The sequence below is a fragment of the Myxocyprinus asiaticus genome, chromosome 49, assembly GCF_019703515.2.
Source record: "Myxocyprinus asiaticus isolate MX2 ecotype Aquarium Trade chromosome 49, UBuf_Myxa_2, whole genome shotgun sequence".
Lineage (NCBI taxonomy): Eukaryota > Metazoa > Chordata > Actinopteri > Cypriniformes > Catostomidae > Myxocyprinus > Myxocyprinus asiaticus.
The window spans coordinates 10,263,765-10,291,760 of record NC_059392.1 but is presented as its reverse complement, the minus strand read 5'-3'; the positions used below and the strand labels follow the sequence as shown (position 1 = coordinate 10,291,760).

Below are 27,996 nucleotides of genomic sequence, written 5' to 3'. Positions count from 1 at the left end.
CTGCCTTTATGTGCTTTTTGGACCATCAAAGTTTTGGACCCCTTCGCTTGTTTGCGTTCAGCAGATGAAAGAAAGGCATACACACCTGGGATGGCATGAGGGTGAGTAAATGATGAGAGAGTTTTCATTTTTGGGTGAACTATCCCTTTAAGGTAAAAACTGCACCTATCCACGTTTTACAGCGTAGAGAGCCATACATTTGTGCTGAAGAGGCTTGGGCAACTAGTTATCTTATCCATCCATTACTGATCCTGGGTTGTTTCAGAGGCTGGTCGCTTTTCTCTTCTCCAGGGTCTCCAGGTGGACCGTGCTGTCTCTCCATAGCCGTATTTTCTTCTGCAGTTGTGTGGCTCGTCACTTTGGGCTCTTCCATTGGTGAGTGCTGTACCATGTGATGGCCGGGGGGCGTGGCCGAGAGCGTGCGCTCAGGAGAGGTGCGTTCTGATTTGATGGTCATGTTGAGGGAGGGGTGTGGTGGGGAGGAGGGGGAGGAGCACTGGGAAGTGTATGAGCAGTTTCCTCCTGAGGCAATCCTAAAATAAAGCATTACCATATGAAATGACAGTATGCACACAATGGTTGTGTTTTAAAGCCTAGGGATCTACAGTACCTAACTAGACAGGTTTTTGGGCATCAGACCACATATCAGAGGTAACATTCAAATTGAATGTATCTAAGAATGTTGTCTAGGTATGTAGCTTACTATGTTTTGAATCACTGCCCATTAATGTATTAATATAGGCTATATAATATTTAGATATATCAAGAGAAGACATCTCACCCAGGGCTAACCATTGACTGCTGGGCATCCTGATGAGGCACAGGTTGCCAAGTATTCATTGAATTACGCTGAAAACCCACAGTGTAACCTGGGTGGCTGTAGTCTAAGAGAAAAACCACCCATAAATACTTCATTTTAGTTTGTTACCTTCATACTCGCACATTCATTTGCTTCAAAGAAGTACTCTGAATCTATTTGTGTGTCCTTGCAAGCACTGGTATTTCATGCATAATTTAAATACATACAGTAGTTAAACTGGCCCTCACCTGAGGCCCCGTAGTTCCCTAGATTGTGGCCCAGTAAGCCTGTCTTCCCCATCGCCATCATGTGGCCACCGGCATGCATACTATGATACAGCGCTCTCTAGATATGAACAAAGAAAGCACAATTTAAAAAACCACTAGATTTAGACTTTTTCAAATTTTCAGCACTGGGTGAAAATCTGCAGAATTATGTGTAAGGGATTTAAACATGGTAAAATTTGTTAAATAGAGCTCAGAGTGCTACACTATTATTGGTGGCTGGAAACATTATATAATTAGCCATAATATTTACAAACACATAAGGGAGGGGGCCTGGGTATCTCAGCGAGTAAAGACGCTGACTACCACCACTGGAGTCACGAGTTCAAATCCAGGGCATGCTGAGTGACTCCAGCCAGGTCTCCTAAGCAACCAAATTGGCCCGGTTTCTAGGGAGGGTAGAGTCACATGGGGTAACCTCCTCATTGTCGCTATAATGTGGTTCTCGCTCTCGGTGAGGCACATGGTGAGTTGTGCTTTGATGCCTCGGAGAATAGCGTGAAGCCTCCACGTGCGCTATGTCTCTGCGGTAACGCGCTTAACAAGCCACGTGATAAGATGCGAGAATTGACATCTCAGACGCAGAGGCAACTGAGATTCGTCCTTCGCCACCCAGATTGAGGTGAAGCACTACACCACCACAAGGACTTAGAGCGCATTGGGAATTGAGCATTCCAAATCAAAAAAAAAAAAAAAAAAAAAAGGGATGGCGGTGTGTACAACTTTGTGAGTGACAGAAAATCCCAATTCTGCAGACAATACAATATATAGTATTTGTTTTATAAAAATATAATAACTTTAATAATATACGTAATTATGTTGGCATGACAAAGCCAACATACTGTGATTCTAAAGACTTTGTTTAGGGTTTTTCCAAAGTCCCTAAACCAAGACCAAAATTATCAATTGTAACTTCTCTGAAAGCTTTCAAGCTACATTCACTAAACTTGACACAGACCTTCAGAATGTTCTGAGTCGTGTTGCTATATCTTTTCTAACTGATTAGAATTATGGTTTTTGACAGAGTGGATGATCATAAATCCGAAAAATCCCATGGATTTACATTGATGAAATGCTCAAATGGGCCAAGACTATTCAATCTCCAACTGTCAAAAAATTCAGACAAACACATGCAAAACACATGTTTTAGCTAAACATGGCTTGACATGGCTCATTACAATATATAATCTATTTGTCTATCTATCTATCTTGCTGAAGAGTTTATCTGAAGGTTCACTTGATTATCTATTTATCCATCCATCCATCCATCTATCTATCTATCAGTCATCCATCCAGCTATCCATATTTGATCCATCTATCATCTACTGTCCACCCTCTCTACTCTGGGCATCACAGGAACTGTGCTTGACTGGTTTAAGTCCTATCTCTCCGGTAGGTCCTTCAAGGTAGCCTGGAGAGGTGAGGTGTCCAAGTCACATCAGCTACTTACTGGGGTACCTCAGGGCTCAGTGCTTGGGCCACTTCTCTTCTCTATATACACAACATCACTGGGAACCAACATTCAAGCACATGGGTTCTCTTACCACTGCTATGCCAATGACTCACAGCTCTACTTGTCTTTCCAGTCCAACGACACCATGGTGACTGCTCTAATCTCTGCCTGTTTGGCAGACATCTTGGCCTGGATGAAGGAACACCACCTGCACCTTAACCCAGTGTTGACGGAGCTCCTTAGCTTTCTAGCCAACCCTGCTGTTGAATACAACATCACCATTCAGCTGGGTGACTTGTTCAGTCACTTGTCATAACTAGACTGGACTACTGTAATGCTCTCATTGCAGGCCTCCTAGCATGCACAATTAGGTCCATGCAAATGATCCAGAATGCAGCAGCACATCTGGTCTTTAATGAACCAAAGAGTGCACATATTACACCACTCCTTGTCTCTCTTCATCGGCTGCCGGTTGATGCAGGTATCAAATTCAAGGCTCTGATGCTGGCATACAGAACAGTCAATGAGTCTGCTCCAGAGTACCTAAAATCAGTTCTGCACTACATTCCCACCAGAAGCCTGCAGTCGGCTAATGAGTGGAGCTTTGTTGTACCAACACAAAGAGGCACCAAAACACTTTCCCGGACTTTCAGTTTCACTGTACCACATTGGTGGAATGACCTTCCCAACTCCATTCGTGAAGCAGACTCTCCGTCTTCAAAAAATGGCTAAAATATATTTTCCATGAGTATTTAACCATTCACTCATAAAAATTAAAATAAATTATGTATATTCTTGTTGCACTCTAATCTGTCAGATGAAACTTTGTAATGCAGCACATTTCGTACCACTGCCTCCTTAAGATGAATCGCTTATGATGTATTATTCCTCTTTTGTAAGTCGCTTTGGATAAAAGCATCTGCCAAATGAATAAATGTAAATGTAAATCTATCATCCATCCATCCATCCATCCTTTTAAAACTTTCAGACAAGTCTTTGTCAAGCCAACATTAAAGTCACCTACTCTATCCAGTTATGATATATTAAACAACAGTTAATTCCGGTCCTCAAATCTGATTGGACGAGGCATTCCAAGAGTGCTCATATACAGTCCAACAGCATTGGGATGCTTCATTATTTGTATCACTCCGTTTACGTGTTTGCGGTTTTCACAATGGGGATTTTAATTTAATTTGCTGATTCGTTCAGTGACCATTTTTTGGAAATTGCATATTTATTCCAGTAGGTGGCAACAAATGAGCGTCTTTTATGTTATTAGAGAGCCATTCAATCATTAAGTCAACAGATTTGTTAAAAAAAAAAAAAAACACTGAAACAATGAAGCTGAACGAGAATGATTCATTCACTTCAAAGATTTGTTTAAAAGCACTGACTTGTTTATGAACAAAACACTACTAATTCTGAGTGCAGTGCAGAGAGCAGAGTTGTGGTTGATGCTTTGACTTCGTTTGAAACCATTTTTGCTGGCACAGAAGAAATGTTAATGAAGAACTTAATGGCCAGTTTTTGCCAAATGATTTACTTGATTGTTAAACTGCTGTATAAACCAATATCACACTTGTAACCATGCTGTTGTTTCATATGATTTACAGGAGAACAGCACAATTACGAATGTGATCATATAATATAATATTGTAATCAAGGTCACTGAAAATTCAAATAGAAATGTCATGAAACCAATTTTGAAATCATAATGATGAATGAAATATAATTTCAAAGCTACTGAGCAGATCTGATCTGCATTATAAAATGCAATGAGTGACTCATTCATAAAAGTTACTATAATGAGTTTGCAGGAAATGTATGTGATTTGCAAGATAACACTGCATCTTCCTCTATGTGATAAATTTATGTTCAGTGACACTAGAACAAAAGAGACAAAAATGTATTTTTAATGTATGTGTAAGAGAGTACTTTGGTAGACTCTCTCACAGCATTTGCCAAATTGTTGTGGGTTCCACACAGTCCAGCCTGCGCATCAAGGCGCCGTCCATCACTGGTCATACTCAGAGGAGGCGGTGTCTTTATCTCCAACGCCCTGCTCAGGTTGCCATGGGAGAACATCGAGTAGCCCAGACCTTCACAGTCATATGGGAAGTGAAAAACAAGATGTGGGTGAAATTAATATTTCGAAATATAAAGTGAAATATAATATCTCTCTCTGGTTCTTTTGACCTCCTCTGTCCGCTCACTGAAAACAGAAGTTCTCCTTCCCAGATTACTTTTTTTTATTCACTATCTAAGCTTGACACCTGTACAGTACATGAACAGATTTCACTGATAAGTGTGAACCTGCCTTGAACTGACAACTCACAGTTCATTTGACATTTTCTGCATTTGGCAGATGTTCTTGACCCAAGTAATTTACAGTGTTTTCAAGGTATACATTTATCAGTACTCCCTGAAAATCGAACCCACAACCTTAAGGCTGAAAAATACTTTACACGTGCACTTCTAGCTACGCAAGCTCGATTTCAGGCGTGGTTGCGTTCCAAAACGTGTCAGACTGAAATTCATAGCAGAATGCAAGTACCTGTTGCATTCTCAACGTGGCCACAAGTCTATTTTGAAGTCTAAAGTGAGTTTTATCTTTCAAGCTAGCTACTGCCATGGTAGAGCAACAGTTTGAAGACAATATTGTTGAGCAAGTAAGTTAAAATCAATATATGTATAGCAACTTACCTGAATAATAACATCAAGTTTAATGACACAGACTTTTGAAGGTAACTCTATCACCCCCTTGAGTACTGAGGTTTGTTACCACCACAGTAAGCATGTTCAACCAGACCGCGCATTGGCAATGCATTGGTCAAGCGCTCACATTTGCGTACACGTACTTGCGTAAAGTACATTTCTGGCTTTACCAGCTGAACTACAGGAATTGATGTTCATGCATTATATTTGGCAATTATTTTGGAGTATTTTGCTATATTATATGGTCCAAAAGTCACTGACTATTTATACATAGAAATAAAAACAATTTTTTTTTAGAATTTTTACCATTTTAACCCTTCCTTGGTTTTGCGGGACATTTTGACCCATTTTATTTATTGTTCTAAATGGGTCCGAAAGTTCCGCAAGGCCAAGGAAGACTTGAAACAAAGAAATGTTTTTATGTAAAATGAAAAAAAACAACAATTCTGCTCAATGTCTAGGTCACTAATTAAACGTAAAAAGATTTTTAACATTGAACATTTGTTTGTAAATTATAAAAGAATAAACATTAGAAATTGTGGACCAGGACTTTTGTACGCCACTGTGTTTTACATGTCAGCTAAGTTAAAACGCTAGATTCTGACATCAGCGTTTGGCAGGTATTTAGTCAAGTTGCTTTAAGTAGAAAATTCCCATGCAGTGCTACTAACAGTCATATGAAGATGAAGAGACGCTGCTTTACGAAGTCCAACAGGTGTGACATTCTGCCTAGAAACCACAGTTCTGTCTTTAAATACTGTTTCGTATGTGTGTGTGTGTGGCTGAGAGGGTGAGCTGTTTCACATATGAGAACTTCCTGTGTGCAAAGTACTAAAATACTCCACTCGGGCAGCATTCCCCACTCCCTTTCTGTGTAACCCTATCAGAAAATTACTATAATAAGTAAAAGGTATAATAAGTTGAACTGTTTAAGTGGTTCTATGAGTGAAGATACAGTGCAACAGAACCACAGTTATATAGACTAGTATAGTTTATATGCAGTAGTTTAAATAGTTCTATATTGTAAATGTGTTCAACAAATGTCCAAATGTCTCTACTCTTATAAATAAAGGTTTTCAGTGGTTCTTTACAGCCCTCTTCTTATCAAGAACCATTTCCCGTTGTACATGGTTCTTGAGTTGACAACATGGTTCTTTGGAGCTTATTGATGTTCTTGCCGTTACATAAGAATCAAGTTCTGCTGTTGAAGTTGGTCTGTGCTTATGGAAATTCTAATTACTACCCCAGTGGCCGAAACTGGAAGTGTTGTGAGGTGAAATTGCCACAGGGTGGTGCCAAAAGTGAGTTGCATTTTTAGTTTTAAATGACATACTACAGTCAATAGAAATGTGTATTTTATTAACTCTACCCCCTAACCCTAACCCAACCCTAAAATAAACAGAGTAAAAAAGTCATTTTAGATTGGAAATGTCATTTCCGAATCACGCTGACAGCTGTTTATGTGAATGCAATTACTTCCTGGTTTTCATGTGACCAGAACCCGCATCTTGGAGTTCCGGACATGAAACAAGACAGACAGAAGAGCGCACAGCAGGTAATTTAACCGAAACAATGCGCTCACACAAAGACAGACAATGAAACACAAGACAGACATGGGACGATGATGCCACGGTCCTGTCAGACAAAAACCAAAACTTTCAGAGTGACAGTGCGTGGTCTGGTTGAACATGCTAACTCTGGTGGTAACAAACCTCAGTGCTCAAGGGGGTGATAGAGTTACCTTCAGAAGTCTGTGCCATTATTCAGGTGTCTGGATCCTGACTTCCAGTAGCACTACCGGGAAAATTTAAGATGTTTGAATTAATGCAAAAATGTATGATGGAGATGGCGCTCCAATAGTTTGGCAGAATGTGGTCGATATCAGGATACATGAACATTTGGAAGCTATATGTCTATTTCCTGTGTGATTATGTTTAAAAACATGGGCTATTTGAACACTTAAGAATACCCCATTGTACAATTTAACACAATATCAAGCCAAGTGGCACTTTTCATGCAAAATATTTCACAAGCAAGCTTTAATTGATAAAACAATAGATATACCATTAAAAAAAAAATTACTTTCTGGCTGTCAAATATCAGTGGAACATGCCCATAATTAATGTGATGACTTACTGTGCTTTGTTAGAATACCTGTCTAATCTAATGAAATGACATTCATCCATTTTTACATATGGCTTAAGGGTCCAAATACATTTCTTAGGGCCACTGTAGGTGGTTTTTGTAAAGGACTGTGGAACTTAAGAAGGTTCTCTGGGCCTGGGTAGCTCAGTGAGTATTGACGCTGACTACCACCAATGGAGTCGCGAGTTCGAATCCAGGGTGTGCTGAGTGACTCCAGCCAGGTCTCCTAAGCAACCAAATTGGCCTGGTTGCTAGGGAGGGTAGAGTCACATGGGGTAACCTCCTTATGGTCGTGATTAGTGGGTCTCACTCTCAATGGGGCACGTGGAAATTTGTGCGTGGATCGTGGAGAGTAGCATGAGCCTCCACATGCGGAGTCTCCACGGTGTCATGCAAAACGAGCCACGTGATAAGATGCACGGATTGACTGTCTCAGAAGTGGAAGCAACTGAGACTTGTCCTCCACCACCCAGATTGAGGTGAGTAACCGCGCCACCACGAGGACCTACTAAGTAGTGGGAATTGGGCATTCCAAATTGGGAGAAAAGGGGATAAAAAAAAGAAGGTTCTCCTATGGCATCAGACTGTAAAGCCCTTTTTGGGAACTTTATTTTTAAGAGTGAAGTAAAGTTAACTAATATTTGGAAATCTTTTGCCAATTTTTAAGGACATGGGCCGTACCTGCATGTGGTCCCACAAGAGCTGTATGGGAGTTTGATCCAGCAGAACCAGCTGACCAAGGCCTGGTGCACAGAGGTTTGTAGGATTGAGTCCGTTGGGCCCCTTGGTTTGGATTCAAGGAGTTGGTGTAGCCATTCTCACTACTCGCACCCATCATCTGAGCTTCTGTGGGGAGGAGTGAAGGAGCCTGGGAATATATTTAAAATATTCAGCTTAATGTGCATTGAAGAAGAGCGTAAATACAGCATACATGAATGTATACACATGCATATATATTTGTGCGCATGAATGGTTTCTATGTAGGTTTATAATGCACTACGATATAACAATACCACAAAGAAACAATCTGACCGCTGGTTAAGTAATTGTTATCAGAAACACAGTACTAACGTAATAGCGCTGGCGAGAGATTGAGAGGTCCATGCCATCGCTGAGCTGATATTTCTCTGTCCCCATCACCATGCTGTCTTCCTGATCGAGCTCAGAACTATCCATCCCCAGTCCTTTCCTTTTTAAAGTCTGGAGCACTCAGAGAGAGAGAGAGAGAGAGAGAGAGAGAGAGGGAGAGAGAGAGAGAGAACACAGTGAAATTAAAATTGTAATGCTGGCAATATAGTTCGTAATGAATGCAAGATGCATTCTCACTAGTGGTCTCAGACTTTTATTTCTTCTCCCTTTTTCTCCCCAATTTGGAGTCCTCGTGGTGGCGTAGTGACTCGCCTCAATCCGGGTGGAGGAGGACGAATCTCAGTTACCTGAGACTGTCAATCTGCGCATCTTATCACATGGCTTGTTGAGCGCATTACCGCAGAGACGTAGCGCGTGTGGAGGCTTCACATTATTCTCCGCAGCATCCCTGCACAACTCACCACACGCCCCACAGAGAGCGAGAACCACACATTACAGCAACCACGAGGAGGTTACCCCATGTGACTCTACCCTCCCTAGCAACCGGGCCAGTCTGGTTGCTTAGGAGACCTGGCTGGAGTCACTCAGCACACACTGAATTCGAACTTGCGACTCCAGGGGTGGTAGTCAGCGTCAATACTTGCTGAGCTACCCAGGCCCTGGTCTCAGACTTTTAGACTCCACTGTATGTTTACTTTTATATACTTCAAGTATATCTTTGAACTCCACTGTACACTTCAGGTATATTTTATATACTTTTATATGCTTCAAGAATACTTTTGAACTCCATTATATTGTGTTCCTCAAGTAAACTTTTATATACTTTAAGTACACTTTTTGACTCCACGATATAATTCAAGTATACATTTATGTACTTCAATTATACTTTTGGACTCCACTGTATTCTTCAAGTATACTTTTATATACTTCGCAATACCCCAAAATTTAAAATGGTACGATATCATCTTGTTGTTAATTTCGGTACCATATTAAAGTATGCTGCCATCAGCAAAATGTAATGTAATGTGAGTGTTTTAAGATGAAATCAAAGACCATTTGAAAATAATTATAAAAAAGCCTCTATATGGCCAAGTGTGATCATTAAACAGCAGAAGGATGTCATTTAATGAAATAATATACAGTCACATGCGCTGCGCGCCACATAATGAATAAGAGGCGCCTCTCTGCCCTGTCATCTCCTTCACACACACACACGCAACACACACTACGAATGCTTGATTTTCATGCAGTGTGTCCAAAAGTATCCATCTGCAGAGCCACAGATCAGTGTGTTGAGTGTATAAATGGCTGTGAACTCTCAAATGAACTCTTTCTCCATTGCAGCTCGGAGATTTCAGCTCCGAGTCACGGGAAGCTTGATATAACAAACTCTTCACAAACAGGAAGAACTTCAAAGATCTTTTAAAATAAAAGTCCCGCTGAAATGAGAGTGTGTATGTATATATGTGTGTGTCTATGTGTGTGTGTATGTATGTGTGTATGTATGTGTGTGTGTATGTATGTATGTATGTATGTATGTGTGTGTATGTATGTATGTGTATGTATGTGTGTGTGTGTGTGTGTGTGTGTGTGATATATATATATATATATATATATATATATATATATATATATATATACATACAGTATATACATACATATACACACACATACACACACACACACACACACACATATATATATATATATATATATATATATATATATATATATATATATATATATATATATACACACACACACACACAATAAAAAATTGAATAAAAAATAAATAAATATTGAAAAGAAAAATAGACATATATATATATATATATATATATATATATATATATATATATATATATATATATATATATATATATATCTTGTTGCTGTTTTGTATTGTTGTGTACTGGAAGCTGCTGTCACCAAGACAAATTCCTTGTATGTGTAAACATACTTGGCAATAAAGCTCATTCTGATTGTGTGATTCCTAAACTCCTCTGTATACTTCAAGTATACTTTTATATACTTTGAGTATACTTTTGGACTCCACTGTATACTTCAAGCATACTTTCAAATCTGCAGACGTACACATCTACATACTATACAGTATGAAATAATCTACAGCTTTGTCGATAAAATTCAGATCGTATATCTACTCCTAATTACAGTTCCATTGTTCCATTGCAATTAAATAACATCAACAGAAACATTAACAGTACCTGATAGCAGTATCTGATTTGATGATATAGTATTAATAAAAGACCTTCAGAATGGAGATTTTTGCCGTGTACCTCTAGTATGTCAGTATTTGTACGGCTCTCGTGAGGTTCACTGTATTCGGTGTACTTCAGCAGCACTTTGTCCATATCAGTGCTGGCGTACTGGAAGAGACGGTTCGTGCTGTTGAAGATGATGAGAGCAATCTCGCAGTCGCACAACACGCTCAGCTCGTAGGCTTTTTTCATCAGACCAAATTTGCGCTTGGTAAATGTCACCTTGAAAAAGAGAAGAAAAAAAAACAGGAGTATTGCTATAGAAACCTCTGAAAGATACAATGCTATGATGGTTTAAATTCTCACTCTACGTCTTTTAGGAATCTTTTTTTTGGACACGTATTCACCCATTTTCACACCTTGAAGCAATGTTTATTGGATGTAGATTTCTATCAAATCAGGTGTGGAAAAACCCCCTAGTTCTGCTCTGGGTACAAAAAGGCCTGAAGACAAAGAGAGGCCCACATGACCCTTTTCACACACTGTGAAAAGTGTGTGGAAGAAGCATTTCCGCCTTAGTTTAACACTGTAAATCTAGAAAACTTTTTATATTTATTTTTAAAAAAATAGTTTTTAAGTAAATGTATAATTTTCATTGTGTTATTTTACTTTAAAATAAATTATAAAAAATAAAAAAAAGATAAAATAATAAGTTTATTTTATATAGCGCCTTTCAACAAACTCAAGGTCGCTTTACAAGTAGCAAGCAAAAAATAAAAAATAAATAAATAAATAAAAAACAGAAGAGCAGATCAATTAAGAGTCAGTTTTTTAGTAAATGTATAATTTTCATTGTGTTATTTTACTTTAAAAACAAATTATAAAAAAATGATAAAATAATAATAATAATATGTTTATATTATATGGCGCCTTTCTACAAACTCAAGGTCACTTTACAAGTAGCAAGCAAAAAATATAAATAAATAAATAAATAAAACAGAAGAGCAGATCAGTTAAGAGTCAGAATGACATAGGGCAAAGAGATATGTTTTCAGGTGGGTGTTGAAATCATGTATGGTGTTGAAGTCATGGAGGGATTGTGGGATAGAGTTCCATAATGTTGGAGCAGTAGTGCTAAAAGCCCTGCCACCAAGTGATATCAGCTTGTAATATGGGATGAGTAGTAAACCGGAGTCAGAAGACCTGAGTGAGCGAGATGGTGTGTAGGGATGAATAAGATCTGTGATGTAAAGAGGGGAAAGACCATGTAGATCTTTAAATGTTGTGAGGAGTAATTTATACTGAACGTGGTATGAAACAGGTAGCCAGTGCAGTCTACGTAAAATGGGGGTGATGTGAGATGATTTCTTGGAATAAGTGAGAACCCGAGCTGCATAATTCTGAATATATTGCAGTTTATTGATTGCTTTAACGGGGAGACCGGAAAAGAGAGCATTACATTAGTCGAGTCGTGAAGTGATGAAAGCGTGAACAAGAGTTTCTGCATCTTTTATATTAAAATAGGGCGTAGTCTGGCAATATTACAGAGGTGAAAGGGAACAGCTTTTGTGAGAGAAGAGATGTGAGGGAGGAAGGAGAGTGAAGAATAAAAAGTAATGCCAAGGTTCTGACTGTAGAGGAGGGTCTGACCAGAACACCATCAATATCAACGGACTGATCATTGTGGCGAGATGTAAGATTTGTGGAACCAACTAAAAGTACATCACTTTTGTCAGTGTTAAGTTTGAGAAAATGATTGGTCATCCTGGTATTTATGTCACTGATACATGCAGATAAGGAGCTTGTGGATAAGGGGGCAGTGGATTTTTGAAAAGATATAAAGCTGTGTGTCATTAGCATAACAGTGAATGTTGAGTTCATGCCGGCAGATGATGTGACCCAGGGGAACCATATAAGTGATGAAGAGCAGTGAACCAAGAATAGAACCCTGAAGGACACCTTAAGAAACAGGAGCTGTAGTAGATTTTGACTGACGAATAGAGATGTAGTGTTGACGTTCAGAGAGATAAGAATTGAACCAGGATAGTACAGTACCATAAATGCCAATAGCAGAGAGGTGAGAAATGAGTATGCTGTGTGAGATAGTGTCAAATGCAGAACTGAGATCTAAGAGAACAAGAATAGTGAGGGCACCAGAGTCTGCGGCCATTAGAAGATCATTAACGACTCTAATGAGAGCAGTCTCTGTGATATGGAGTGGGTGGAAACCAGATTGAAAACACTCAAAGAGATTGTGTGAGGCCAGATAGGATTGTAGCAGAGAGGCAACCACTTTTTCCATCAATTTGGACAGAAAAGGGAGATTTGAAATAGGACGGTAATTTTTAAGGTCAGAAGGGTCTAGGCCAGGCTTTGCCGTTTTTGTTTTTTTTTTCTCCCCAATTTGGGGAGAAAGCGTTGTTACTCGCTGAGCTAGCCAGGCCCCGGCTTTGCCGCTTTTAGTTCTAGTGGGACAATGCCAATACTAAGAAGTCTGTTGATGAGGAAGGAGATAGGCATCAAAATGGCAGACAATGTTTAAGCAGGGCAGTGGGGGCCGGGTCTAAATGACAGGAAGTAGAATCAGATTTCTTGATTAACTCAGTAATTGTAGGTGGGCTAGTAGGGGCAAAGTCAGAAAATGTGCCAATCATGAGGTCAGTGAGGAAATCCTGTGGTGTGTCTGGAGATACAATAGGAGGGAAAAGTTTGTATAGTGAATTAATTTTATTTTGAAAGAAGTGAAGAAATGACTGACAGAACTCAGCAGAATCGAAAATAACAGACACATGTGGGTTGGTGAGTTTGTTAACAGTGGAAAAGAGTATTTTGGGTCTGGAAGAGGCATTGTTGATAAAGGAAGAAAAATTTTCAGAGCGTGCAGCATTTAATGCAGATTTGTATGTCTGCATATGGACATTGTAGGCAGATGAGTGAACAGTTAAACCAATTGTCTTAAAGAGATGCTCAAGGCGGCATCCTGCAGCTTTCAGGGTGTGAAGTTCAGGTGTAAACCAGGGAGATGAGTGAGTGGAGGGGACAAGTCTACTCTAAAGAGGGGGCATGTAAATCAAGGGCATTAGAAATGGATGTATTGTATCTAGTAATATCTATTAGGTATGAGGTTTGTACTGATGCAGAAAAGGCTAGAGGATCAATAGATTTAAAGTTGCGGTAGGTTATAATGGATTTCAGACATGACCTGGGGAGAGGAGTTTCACAACTTAGTTCAATAAATGAATGATCAGTCCAATCTGAGAGCCGAGCACAGAGACATTACTTAAACCAGCAGTAAAGACTATTTCTAGAGTGTGGCCACAAGAGTGTGTAGGGAAGTCAACGTGTTATACTATTTTAATCGAAACACTCCAACACAGACGTGAGCTCATAGGCAGCAGCGCAGTCAGTATCTACATGTACAGTATGATGAAACCACCAAATAACAATACGGATGAACACATGGCACATGTTAGAGTTAACAGCTCACTCAGACGTAGTCACTCAGTCACGACACGTAGATCGGTGTTGGTGAGCTATAATTTCTCCCACGATGAGCAGCAGGCAGCATAGAGTAACAAGTATCCATATGATTTGATAGCAGAAGGTGACGAGCAGTGAGATGAGCGGTAGTGACAAGGAGATTGATGGATGTAGCGCGGCTGTTGGGTAATCCCAAGGGATTTACAGAGGCAGTATCGAGCCGGGGACGAGAGTTCAAGCTGTGCAGTTGCAGTGGTGAATAGCTAAGGGCCATGACAAGGACGCAGCTGATCAACAAGCCTAGAGCAGCCACTCTAAGCAGGCAAGGGGTGAATGTTTTGAGTACGAAGATGTGCATAGTTAGATCAACGACGAACAGCAGGGGAAGCACAACATCACTAAGGGTTGCGCAACATAATTGCTACTGTGCACCGGAGTTTAAACGCTCTGTCGCCATTTGTAAAACACCAGCGAGACACACAGATCTTACCAGTGATTTGAGAAGCCCACCAACCAAATACTGTCCACAACAGTTAAACAAGAGAGTAGAGACCAACTATGCGGTGAGGTACAGCAGAGAATCGCGGAGGTTGGCAGCTGGTGGCAGAGATGCACAGTTAATAGCAAAGGAGTCCAAACATTCAAACAAGACTCCTGGCTGGAGTCAAACAAACACGAGTACCGACGAGAAGCGGCAGCCAGGTGCGCACAGTGTTCTCTCACCGGTATCAACTGCTGCGATTTCAAATAAAGAGTCTTAGTTTCTGAGACCGTCAATCTGTGCATCTTATCACGTGGCTCGTTGTGCATGACAACAAGGAGGCTCCGCATGTGGAGGCTCATGCTACTCTCTGCGATCCACGCACAACTTATCACACGCCCCATTGAGAGTGAGAACCACTAATCACAACCATGAGGAGGTTATCCCATGTGACTCTACCCTCCCTAACAACCGGGACAATTTGGTTGCTTAGGAGACCTGGCTGGAGTCACTCAGCACACCCTGGATTCGAACTCGCGACACCATGAGTGGTAGTCAGAGTCAATACTCGCTGAGCTACCCAGGCCCCCCTTTCTTTTGCTCTTTGAGCAAATGGGAACACAAAAATTATATTTGCTATGGCCTCCGATGTACCACTATAGAACTTTACTGTGCTATAGTTTAAATTCTGCATTTCAAAACCCGGAAAATGTTAATTGGGTCCATTAATGGTATTTCAACGTGAAAAAATTAACAGATATAGATTTAAAATTAGTGCTGTCAATTTGTGAATTTATTTTAATTTATTTTAATTTAACTTAACTGATTAATCAATTTAATTCATCAATTGATTTAATCGAATTAATCAAATTAATCGGATATCAGTATTTGTTGAAAAAGAACCCCAAATAAAGATAATTCAATATAAAATAATCTAAATAATTTTAAATATAATACATAATAAATATAATAATTCTGATAGTTTCAAGACATTACTATATTGTGGTAGATGAGTGATTAGACAATACAAAAAGTGGCTTTAGAAGTCAATATATTGTTTGTTCTATTTCTATATCATAGAACATATGCCTTTCACTTTAATTGAGTTTGTCAATCGGTTCGAGGTATGTTTCTTGCGTTTCATTTGCGCAATTGTTGTAGGACACTTTTGGAGTGTCTCACTGTGGTTGCGTCACATTTTATTGGTTTTATTGGTATCAGCATCTTTAGCCATAAATGCTGCGTTTTTCATTTAAATGTAGTTTGAAACTTTGAAAAACACATCTCGACACCACTGCATTCTTTTGTGCTCAGTCCGGCTGTCTTTGAACAGCTGTCGATTTTCTTATCTGTACAACTGGAGTTGCCCTGACTGCCCCCTGCTGACTGTGACTCGCAAAAAATGTAAGGTGGCACTGCAGGCTTGGATTGGAAAATTTCTTGTTACGGAATGTAACAAGACTTGTCTTTGGCCATGATTAATTGTGTTAATTTTTAACCCTGTTATTTTTATACAATTATTCACACTGAATTTACATGTTAAATCGACAGCCTTAATTGGCATACAACAGAATCAAAATTCGAAGAAAAATAAGATCCTTGTTTTCATAATCTGTCATTGAATGTAACTTTCTCAGCCACTGATATGACTTTAGCTTTTAAGGCTAGGCTGCAAGGGTGGGGGAAAATTATGTTAAGCAGTGATCTAATTGCCTAACATCCACAATTCAATCAAATTCTACTGGATGAAACCAAGTCCCACCCTACATTATTTCTTGAATATTCTGCTTCACTCTGAAATGTTTCATATTATAGAAGTGAAATATGTCTTTAAACAGTTTCAAAGTAAAAACAAGTACAAACCTGTCGATTCCGCTGGTCAAGAATCCGAGAAATCTGTATTTTCTTCCGTCCCATTATATTATGTGTTTGGAGCAGGTTTGTCTGTAATCTGCTAAAAGACATAAAGTGAAAAGTTTGTGTAGTGCCTTTCAACATTTTTTTTTTTTTTTAATGCCATTTACTGTATGAAAAATAACATGTGTGTGTTGTGTTTAGCCAATACCGACTACCAAGTAAACTTCCCAACTGTGGATCACAGCAGGGTGTTTACTTATGCCCCCATAGAGAGTCAGTTGGGAGTAAAGCTAGCATGGGCACATGCTAGCACCCCCACAGTCTGAGTTATCCCAACAAACATGAGCATTTCCATGGGGCATGGGTTAAAAATATGTCATCTCCATTTAAAGGTAAAGTAAAGTTAGCATGTGTAACAACCACACTTAGAATAATAGCTTCAATAAAGGGAACATTTTTGTCCACCCCCTGTTCTCCCATGAGTGAAATGGAAACAAACGAGTGAAATGGAGCATCATCAGTCATTGAAAGATGTGAAATGTTTTAGCCAGAGAATGAGTGATGCATTGTAGAGACCTTGAAGGAGCCTGGTAGAATGCTATTAGATAGTAAAGAAGGTTAAACACTCGTTCATTGGAAAATTTAAAGGTGAAGTGTGTATTTTCTGCACTACTAGTGTCACCCAAATGGTCTTGCAAAAATAATGGCTGTTGTCAGATAGGTTTCCAACTCCCATGCCTTCTAATGGTTGGACAAACAGATAGTCCCGCCTTAAACTCACACCATTGGTAGACCCAATGTTGCTGGTCTGGATGCTCAAACAACCAAGTAGAAAATGTTTATCACATTGTAATTCAAACTAACCTATTGTGGCTTGCTTACAGCTGACTCTGCATATTATGATGAGAAAGGAGAATCACTCTTAAACTCTTAAACTTGTAAACTAATTTTATTTGGTTTTAAAAAAGGTGTAATTTCTTCAATCAACAAGTGTTGTTGGTTTACCTGCTCTACTAGTAGTTTGCTACTTCAGTGCACCTTGTTTGATAGTCAACCAAACTTGGACAAAAATAACTACTTCAAGCTATATTGCTAGTACCTCACAAACACATGTAGAAGAAAGTATCTTTACATTTCTGCACAATAGCAATTATTTTCTGTCAATAAGAATCAAAATTAATTTGATGAAAGTATAGTAAAATTTGGTAAGGAAAAGACTTGTAGCTAGAATTCGGAAGCTAAGCTCTACACTTTTGATGAGTTGGAGTTTTGCAACTTTGCACTTACGACAATTAAGACCAATCAGAAAATGACTTTATAATAATGCATTTAATCACAATTTATTTGATGTAAGTATAGTAAAATTTGGTATCTAAAAGACTTGTAGCTAGAAATCTTAAGCTATACATGACGCTTTTGTTGAGTTGGAGTTTTGCAACTTCACGCTAACATCAATTAAGTCCAATGAAAAAATTAATTTACAATAATGCATTGCCATCAATCCCACTGGGAAATTAGTTGTGTGTTTTTCAGTGCACAGACTGGCCCTTTGCCAAGCACAGACGGAATCTGCTAAGGTTTTTGGCATTTTCAGTGCTGATTTTGTTGGAAAGTCTGTGGAATGGATTTAAACATAGGAAAATAGGTTAATGGCTGCTAGCTAAAATGTTTAATAAAAATAAAAAAAAAAACACACAAAAGTGGAGGGAGATTGTGCAGATTCATAATGTCACATAAACAACAATGAGATTACACTTTACTCCACTGCCGATAGGTTTTAGGGTTGGGGTTTGGTTTAGGGTGTAGGGTTAATAAAATATACATGTTGACTATTTTGCATAATTTAAAACAAAAAATTAGGCTTGGGATCGAAGCCTTTTCACGCAACGATATTCTGAAGATTTTCCCGATGATTATCGATATATATCGGGATATTTTTTTCACATATAAATAGGGCTGTTCATTGCACAAAAGTCTTTGTCTTTTCAATGACAAGGTAAATTAAAGGGTCGCACACCGTAAAAAACATGGTGCATTCAAAAATGTGGAATAATTATTTTCTATGAAGGTACGCACACACCGTCTACACTCAGTGTTAAAATTCTCGCATAGTTTTCAATTAAATTTGACCCAAATCATTATTAAAGGACAAATATTATTTACTCTAGCCATCACTGGATGATATATTGTGTATAAGTATCTTTCATAGAGCCTACACAATGTAGTTTCAGTTACAAGTGTGTCGTTTTGTGGTTTGACAGCTTGAATGAAAGACTTGTTCAATGATACATATAGAGAAATTGCATAATAAACATCGCTATTTGTAATTGTTCAGTTTGCGCAGTTACAGCAGTTTTATACACTAACCTGCAAACTCATCAATGTCACTTTGTTCATTTATGAAGAAGTACTAAAACCTTCACAACTTTGGACTGCCATCTTCTGCGCTACATCAGCTGTCCTGCGTGTGTGATACCGGTGCCTTGCCCACCTGAGACCGGCTTCAGTAGATGACCCTCTTGTGGTCTCCCAATGCTATTACGCCAGACCATTAATCAGAGGCCAACTGAGTGTGTTGGAAAGCATGCAAATTAGGCTTCTAATTTAAATTTCAGCAAATTTATATATATTGATTCCTCAAAATATATAGATAAAATAACGTGATTATCAAAAGTCAATATATCGATATTTTATGACATCCCTACTAAAAAAACTCACTTTTGGCACCCCTCTGTGGACATTTCTCCCAGAAACTGCAGCTTCAGCCACTGACCGATTTCAGCTAAACAACTTTCGACCTACTGTCACCAAGTTCACAGTGAGATCAGTCTGCTATATTCTGAGTTTTCTGCATAATTCTGTGCCCATGATTCCGTATGGGCCTTTTCCTTACTACTGCTCTTAGTAAAGTGACTAACTGCTGATGTAAAATCCCCAGGGGGTTTGGCCATTCTTTTTTCTCTCATATTAGACATGTGTGACCTCATCTATTTTTAAAATCTCAAAGGCGATGGTTTGCGGAGAGAGCAACGGCATTCCCACGGTCCACGAGTGCCCGTTGCCCTCACACCCACCCCTTGGTACACAGGCGGAAAAGTGATCTGGAGAAATCCTTGTTTTGTCCCATTATAACCATATAAAGAGAATACTGATATGAGCATCTGTAAGCAATCTTGCACACACACACCTAAAGGTTTTGACAGGTGGCTTGTATCAGGGCCGGGCAGTTGGTCATGAGATATAAATGTATCGCGAGGAAGTGAGAAGAATTTGTGACGAGATCTCTATCACCAAACGATGTGTTGGTCGCTAAGTTTAAAGTTCCTTAAATGTGTAAAAGCTGATATGAAGCACACAGCCTTCACTGAATGAAAAAGAACATGAAAATGCTCTCAAAGTAATGCACATATAAGCACATAAGATATGTTTTGTTGTTGGTTTGACACTTAACTTATTTCTTGAGCTTCCAAGAATCAGTTATCCCAACTAAAGTTGTGATACTGTGGTAGACATAACCACAGATACAGCAGCAGGGTCTGCAATAGTCAGATGTGAGTTTAATTCAATTTAAAAAAGTTATGAGTACATTTTTCAATGATGTTCAGAAAACCTGCCATTATCTTTGCAATTTCGTTTGATGACACTTTTGGCGCAAAGAATACACACTTTACCTTTAATCTCTAGTCATGTTTGTAAAAACACAAATAGTAGCTAACCCAAAAATAAAAATTCTGTCATCATATACTCACCCTCATGTCGTTCAAAACGCAAAAGCTTTAGAACAACATAAGTTTCCGAAAATTATGGCAGAATTTTAATTTTAAGGTGAACAAAAAGCATCCAGATAATTATAATGAATTAGAATATTTTCTTTGTTAAACATCTTCACAAAGGCCAAATGCAGTAACTATGCTAACACTATAACTGAGAAAAATGCCTGTAAAGTTACTTGGTTTTAGAGTGTACTTTGTAGTTAAACTTTCTGGAGAAAAAAATTGATAAAAAATTTAAAAAATAAATAAATTATATATACAGTTGTGCTCAAAAGTTTGCATACCCTTGGAGAATTGGTAATATATGTACCATTTTTAAAGAAAACATGAGTGAGCAGGCAAAACACATTTCTTTTATTTCTTATGGGATTCATATTCAACTGTAGGTTATAACAGAATGGCACAAGCATAAAACAAAACATGGAAACAAAGAAAAAAATGAAATGACCCCTGTTCAAAAGTCTGCATACCCTTAGTTCTTAATACTGTGTATTGCCCCCTTTAGCATCAATGACAGCGTGCAGTCTTTTGTAATAGTTGTCTGTGAGGCCCCAAATTCTTGCAGGTGGTATAGCTGCCCATTCGTCTTGGCAAAATGCCTCCAGGTCATGCAAAGTCTTTGGTCGTCTTGCATGAACCGCACATTTGAGATCTCCCCAGAGTGGCTCGATGATATTAAGGTCAGGAGACTGTGATGGCCACTCCAGAACCTTCACCTTTTTCTGCTGTAACCACTGGAGGGTCAACTTGGCCTTGTGCTTAGGGTCATTGTCGTGCTGGAAAGTCCAAGAGCATCCCATGCGCAGCTTTCGTGCAGAAGAATGCAAATTGTCTGCCAGTATTTTCTGATAACATGCAGCATTCATCTTGCCATCAATTTTCACAAGATTCCCCGTGCCTTTAGAGCTCACACACCCCCAAAACATCAGTGAGCCACCACCATGCTTCACAGTGGGGATGGTTTTCTTTTCACTATAGGCCTTGTTGACCCCTCTCCAAATATAGCACTTATGTTTGTGACCATAAAGCTCTATTTTGGTCTCGTCACTCCAAATTACAGTGTGCCAGAAGCTGTGAGGCATGTCTAGGTGTTGTCGGGCATATTGTAACCGGGCTTTTTTGTGGCATTGGCACAGTAAAGGCTTCTTTCTGGCAACTCGACCATGCAGCACATTTTTGTTCAAGTATCATCGTATTGTGCTCCTTGAAACAACCACACCGTCTTTTTCCAGAGCAGCCTGTATTTCTCCTGAGGTTACCTGTGGGTTTTTCTTTGTAGCCTGAACAATTCTTCTGGCAGTTGTGGCTGAAATCTTTCTTGGTCTACCTGACCTTGGCTTGGTATCAAGAGATCCCCGAATTTTCCACTTCTTAATAAGTGATTGAACAGTACTGACTGGCATTTTCAAGGCTTTGGATATCTTTTTATATCCTTTTCCATCTTTATAAAGTTCCATTAACTTGTTACGCAGGTCTTTTGACATTTCTTTTCTGCTCCCCATGGCTCAGTATCTAGCCTGCTCAGTGCATCCACATGAGAGCTAACAAACTCACTGACTATTCATTCACAGACACTAATTGGAATTTAAAAAGCCACAGGTGTGCGAAATTAAACTTTAATTACCATTTAAACCTGTGTGTGTCACCTTGTGTGTCTGTAACAAGGCCAAACATTCAAGGGTATGTAAACTTTTGATCAGGGCCATTTGGGTGATTTCTGTTATCATTATGATTTAAAAAGGAGCCAAACAACCATGTGATAATAAATGGCTTCATATGATCACTATCCTTAAATAAAAGAAATAAAAGAAATTTCACAATTTCTGCCAGGGTATGCAAACTTTTGAGCACAACTGTATATATATATAATAATTTTATGTTTTTTAAGTTGAGTGGGTAGAAAAAAGATACACTGTTAACCTAATACAAAGTAAAAATTTTCTATATATTATCTTTATATTTTATATTATCTTAACTTTATTTTGGCTTTAGTTCAACTACAGTATAAAAGCAAATTTATAATTTTTCATTTAGCAAATTACTTAAACAGCATGTTGTCTTTATAATACTGTAGCATGCCTGCTATTTTCCAGACATAATATAAATGGGTTTTTATACATGAAAATATATAAGTCTCTTTATATTTTTGGAAAGCCCTCATATACTCTTGGTATAAAAAAAAATTGAAAGCCCCCAGTCTAAGACCTGGGGCCGGATACATGAAAATCAAGAAAGTTTAGTAGGATAAATAATAAAAAGTTTGTAAGAAGGTTTCTAGATATAAACGTTGACCGTTTAAGAAAAAAGATAATCACATTCTTAAGATGTCTTTGGGGAATGCAAAATATTCTCACGTTTTGGCTTAAAGGAATATTCTGGTTTTAATACATGTTAAGCTCAATCGACAATCGAGAGCATTTGTGGCATAACGTTGATTACTACAAAAATGTATTTAGACTCGTCCCTCCTTTTCTTTAAAAACAAAATGCAAAAATCGAAGTTACAGTGAGGCACTTACAATGGAAGTGAAGGAGCCAATTTTTGGAGAGTTTAAAGGCAGAAATGTGAAGCTTATAATTTTATAAAGCACTTACATTAATTCTTCTGTGATACCTCATGTATTATTTGAGCTTTAAATCGTCATTTTTACTGTCATTTTGGGGTTTTAGGGTTTGTTGACATTACATTGTCATGGCAACGAAGTTGTAAAATTGGCTATAACTTTACACAGAAAAGGTTTGTAAGCGATTTTATCACACTAAAATTGTATTAACGTATAATGTTTATGTCTTGTGGCTATATGTTTGAAACAGGGTGTATTTTTACTTTTACGGATTGGCCCCATTTACTTCCTTTTGTAAGTGTCTCACTGGAACCCAGATTTTTGCTTTTTTTCAAGAAAAATACATTTTTGTGGTAATCAATATAATTACACAAAAGCTGTCAACTGAGGTTAACTTTGATCAAACCTGGAATATTCCTTTAAATTAGAAAATAAGAAACAATTAATAGTTAAGAATTTTGGCTCTACAAATGTCTAGTTACTGAGTTTTTCCTTTGCTTTGCATGTCAGTGTAAAATGGATTTTACATGGATGAAATAAAAATAAATAAATGACAAAACAATGGTTTTATTGCATTATAGTGCAACTCTTGCACCTCTGGATCCTCTGTGTGTGTTCGGCTTCCTGCGGGACTCTCCCAGAGGCCTGACAGTGGAAAAGAATACACACAAACAGTGGCTATGCTATGCTGACACAGTCTCCCACAGAGGAGCACTTACTCTGGGGCAAGAGGGGACTAATTGCTGGGTCCCTCATGAGGGCCAACATGATCACATGGGAGGTCGGTATGTTGTTTCCGATAGTTCTGATGCACTAGGATCGGCGACATTATGCCGACTCACGGACCACGGTCATGTCCTCACAGGCATGTCTGCAACGGCTCCAGCTCAATTGCTTTCCCCTGTGGTGCACCCAGAAGCGTGTCGCATCTGGATGCGCGTCATGTCAGTGGGGAACACCGTGGATTGAATCCTGTTGTGACCAAGGAGTAATCGCAATCGCATAATCAGTGACGGCCATGCTGCAAACGTTGCATTTTCACATCTAACATTACATTTTTTATACACTAATGGTTAAGGTTAAGTATAGGTTTGGGTTGTAGACTTTATAAAACAGGCATTCCTCATATGTGCCTGTACAGCAGAAAACAACTCGCTTCGTGGACATTACACCCAGAAAATGGCACTCCCATGTGACCATATGCCCAAGAACATTTACCGCTTTGGCCACATGGGGCAGTGTTCTGAATTTCGGTAAGTATACCACAATTTTAGATAAAGAAAAGTCGACCTACTCTTTCCAATCTCACTGTGAGATCAGTCTGTGGGGGCAACACCATCAGTGCACCAAAAACAAACACTCTGTCAAGACAAGTCAAAGCTGTTGGAGCATGGGAACATAAATAAATGAGCTCTAGAAAATATTGCAAGCAAGTAATGATTTTATAATGGAGGTCAAAACTGTTTCAAAACCATATGCAACTGCCACCTGTAGCATACAGGCACTTCAGCTGTTGGTGGCTGAAGCTTATGGTTGTTACACTTATGTACAGTATTGACGGATGGAAACCTATGTTTGCCAAAAATAGCAAGTAAGACTTGTATTTGCATACCAAATGAATACAGCAAACCTGCAAGTGCACAGCTGAGAACCTCAGGAAGCAAGAGGAAGACAAAGAGGGTGATTCTCATTAAACCCTGTCAAGAAAATGGCCTGCTTATATTTAAAACTAAATCGGTATAAAAAAATATGTAATTATATTTTGCATAAAGAAAATGAATCCTGCATTTAGGACCACTAAAATGTTTTGCATTTTGACATTATTTTCAGGCACATTTTAGCTCACAATTCTCTTTACTGTAACTCATTGGGACGTTTTAATTTTCCATTTTTACTGTATTTAAATTATAATCAGCAAAAATGTATACAGATGTACAGTATGGCCATAAAAATATGCTTAACTGACTATATGAAAAATATTATTTCTTATTTGTTTCATTTGATTTTAGTGCACATTGGGACCAGGGTGTTTTCTTGATAGGTTTTCTGAGAATCACCCAAATATATTTTCTCTATGATTAATGCTAAATATCCACATCAGTGGTACAAAACTATAAGAGATCGGCTAGGTTAATGGGTTTCCATGTTCTGCAAAATGCATATTCTTTAGGTTTAAACTTATGTCCAATTAATCAGATGCAAAGAATTTAATAAGAGCTAAAAGTGTTTTACCTAGTTGACATTTGTAGACTGTTCCACTGAGCAAGCTTAGCAGCAATTGTGTGTATTCATATAAAAAAGGACAATAATTCAATAGCTCATTGATGGTAATAAAAACGGTAAGTATCGTCATATCGAAGACGTACAGTATTATTAAACATCTAAAAATGTAATATGAAGCAACTCTGAAAAAGAAAATGCTGTATATCTTCACTTTGCATCAATTGAACAAAACCATTCCATACTATTCTATTATTTGCACAGTTTTGTACTATAATGAAAATTATGATGATTTCGCCAATGATGGATTTGATTACGTCAATGCGCCACAGAAACCACTTGTCAATTAAAACTCCTGGAATCTGTTAACTTAAGTGACAAAACAGTTAATTCAATACATAATATAGTGAGGCTCTGCTGAAAAAAAGGTGTTAACAGTGCTTTGTGTAACAAATAAAGGTTACACATCGATGGTAGCTTGCTTAGAACAACGAGCGAGACCTACTTTTTGTCATTTCTCCTAATCATCTATGCTTTAAAGGAATATACCAGGTTCAACACAAGTTAAGCTCAGTCGACAGCATTTGTGGCATAATGTTGATTACCACAAAAAATAATTTCGACTCATCCCTCCTTTTCTTTAATAATAGCACAAATCAAGGTTACAGTGAGGCACTTACAATGGAGGTGAATGGGGCCAATGTTTGGAGGGTTTAAAGTCAGAATTGTGAAGCTTATAATTTTATAAAAGCACTTACATTAATTCTTCTGTTTAAACTCGTATTATTTGAGTTGTAAAGTTGTTTAAATCGCTGTTTTTATGGTCGTTTTATGTTTTTAATGTTTGCGGCATTACATTGTCATGGCAACAACGTTGTACAATTGGCTATAACGACACAGAAAAGCTTAGTAAGCGATTTAATCACAATAAAATCATGTTAACACACATATTGTTTACGTTTTGTGGCCTTGTGTATTTTATCGTTAACGGATTGGCCCCATTCACTTCCATTGTAAGTGTATCACTGGACAGTATTACTAACTCAAACGGTCAAGTACAGAACCGAGGTTGTGGGGCATACCAATACACCCTTGAATAATTTAAGCCAGTCAAGTCATTTTTATTTGTATAGTGCTTTTCACAACACACATCTGGGGGGCCAGTTCCCCTCTGGCTTAAGTACGTTTGTTTGGTCATAAGGAACTTATTGGGGCATTTAATTAATTGTTATTAAGAAATCATAGAGATTTCAGCACTTTTTGGTATTATTGATGTTGTTTTACTGTAATTAGTTGTTTTGTGTAAAGTCACTATTAGGGTCATTAGTGTTTCCTTTGGTGAATCCTGTTCTATACATGTGATTTTTCCTTGCGCATGTGAATGTGTGAAGCTGAAGTACAGCATTATCTGCATTTCTCTGGGGAATTATGTTTAATGACTGACCTCAATCATTATTGTCTTTTGAGACAATTAAATTAGGTAGAAACAATAATATTACAGTTAATCTGAATTTAAAGTATACAATACGTATACATTTGTGTATATCTAACAAAGGTTTTTTAGTTATGCGGACATGAAATGACCATAATTTGAATTTACTTCAAAAGCGTGATGCAAAAACGCTACATATACAGTATACAGTAAATCCAACACATATTTTTTTCAGTGATATATTTTACGGTCCACTACCATTTATATTATTAAATGATATAAACTTGATATACAAAACCTTTTGGAACTATATAAGTTTGTTTTTTTTTATTTTTAATATGTATTGTTAATCACCATAGTAACTACAAAAGGCCACTTGATGACTTAAAGTTCATCAAGAATGGCCCTTCCTGTAGCAATAATAAATACACATGGATGAGACATGGATGCACAGTGTTAATCACACAAACACAAACACCATCAGGGTAACACACGTGACACTAAAATAATGCAATAAGAATGAACTAAACTACATATAACACAGAACACCATAACATGCATAACTGATTTAAAAAAAAAAAAAAAAAAAAGTTAAAAATAATGATATAAAAAAATAATATTCCCATAAAATATAATGAAATGTGATGGGTCATGCAGGGACTTTAAGGAACGGACGGTTATTGTTTTTCACCGTAATTTTAACAATAGTTTATCGTAAAAAGTACATGCGTTCTCTTGTTAAACATAATATAAATTTTTACTGTTAATTATTTGGTAAAATGTTACTTTTTACATTGAATTATTTATTTATTTTTTTTATTTTTTTTTAATACTGTAACGTAAAATTACATATATTGTATTGTTAAATATATTATTCTTTTTTTAAAAAAAATATTTTTACTGTAGTGGCTATTTTTACATGCTTTTACCGATTAATTTACTGATTTTTTTTTTTTTTTACAGTCCATTGCAAATTGTATTTACTATGAGATATTAAATATTAAGCCATCAAAACTTGTATATTTGACATGTAAAATGCATTAGGATGCTAGTTTTCTTAATGTAAGAGTAAAATTACATGTTACTCCATTGAGGCTGCACTGAGGCTGTCATTTCAACTAGCTCTGCAGTCCGTTTACACTAAACACTATACAGTATACACTATACAGTATACACTATACACTATACACTATACAGTTATAAACAAAACTCTCTTGTTGTTTTAGTGTTAAAGTTTGCAAACTATATAAGGTCGACTCGGTATTAAAACGTATTTTTTACAAGTAGTATCTTAATTTTCCAAAAGAATAAAAAAACATTAATCTTACCTGCTTTTGTTAACAAAGTCACCAGTCTGCAAAGCAATGACTCAGATGAACGGTCGTGTTGATTCAGCGCACGTCACCTGTTGATCGTCGAGAGCTTTTAACAGCAGCGCATCTCCAGCTGTTCATACAGTAGCAGAATCATGCCGAAATAACCACGC

At 37.8% G+C, this 27,996-nt stretch overlaps 1 protein-coding gene across 4 annotated transcripts; it reads right to left on the bottom strand.

Moving 5' to 3' along the window:
• On the bottom strand, nt 1-27,932 carry mef2b (myocyte enhancer factor 2b). 4 transcript variants are annotated; one of them, XM_051694096.1, is made up of 10 exons: nt 27,839-27,906; nt 23,578-23,830; nt 16,529-16,619; nt 10,783-10,986; nt 8,468-8,596; nt 8,078-8,264; nt 4,472-4,635; nt 1,048-1,144; nt 782-884; nt 1-533 (listed from the first exon to the last, which is right to left on the bottom strand). In XM_051694096.1, the coding sequence occupies exons 3-10, from the start codon at nt 16,580-16,582 to the stop codon at nt 227-229; spliced, it is 1,245 nt and encodes a 414-aa protein (XP_051550056.1). In that variant the 5' UTR covers nt 16,583-16,619; nt 23,578-23,830; nt 27,839-27,906; the 3' UTR covers nt 1-226. The 4 variants fall into 4 exon arrangements, with proteins under 4 accessions (XP_051550056.1, XP_051550054.1, XP_051550057.1 ...); XM_051694094.1 differs by lacking the exon at nt 23,578-23,830 and having other exon boundaries at nt 27,839-27,932; XM_051694097.1 differs by lacking the exon at nt 23,578-23,830 and having other exon boundaries at nt 4,490-4,635; nt 27,839-27,932.
• Nucleotides 27,933-27,996: the final 64 nt, after the last annotated feature.

Coding starts and splice junctions, on each gene's coding strand:
- mef2b (XM_051694094.1), bottom strand. CDS start 16,582: ATGGGACGGAAGAAAATACAGATTTCTCGGATTCTTGACCAGCGGAAT. Junction 8,265..8,467: donor TCTCTCGCCAGCGCTATTAC/GTTAGTACTGTG, acceptor ATATATTCCCAG/GCTCCTTCACTCCTCCCCAC. Junction 534..781: donor CAGTCAATGGTTAGCCCTGG/GTGAGATGTCTT, acceptor GCTTTATTTTAG/GATTGCCTCAGGAGGAAACT.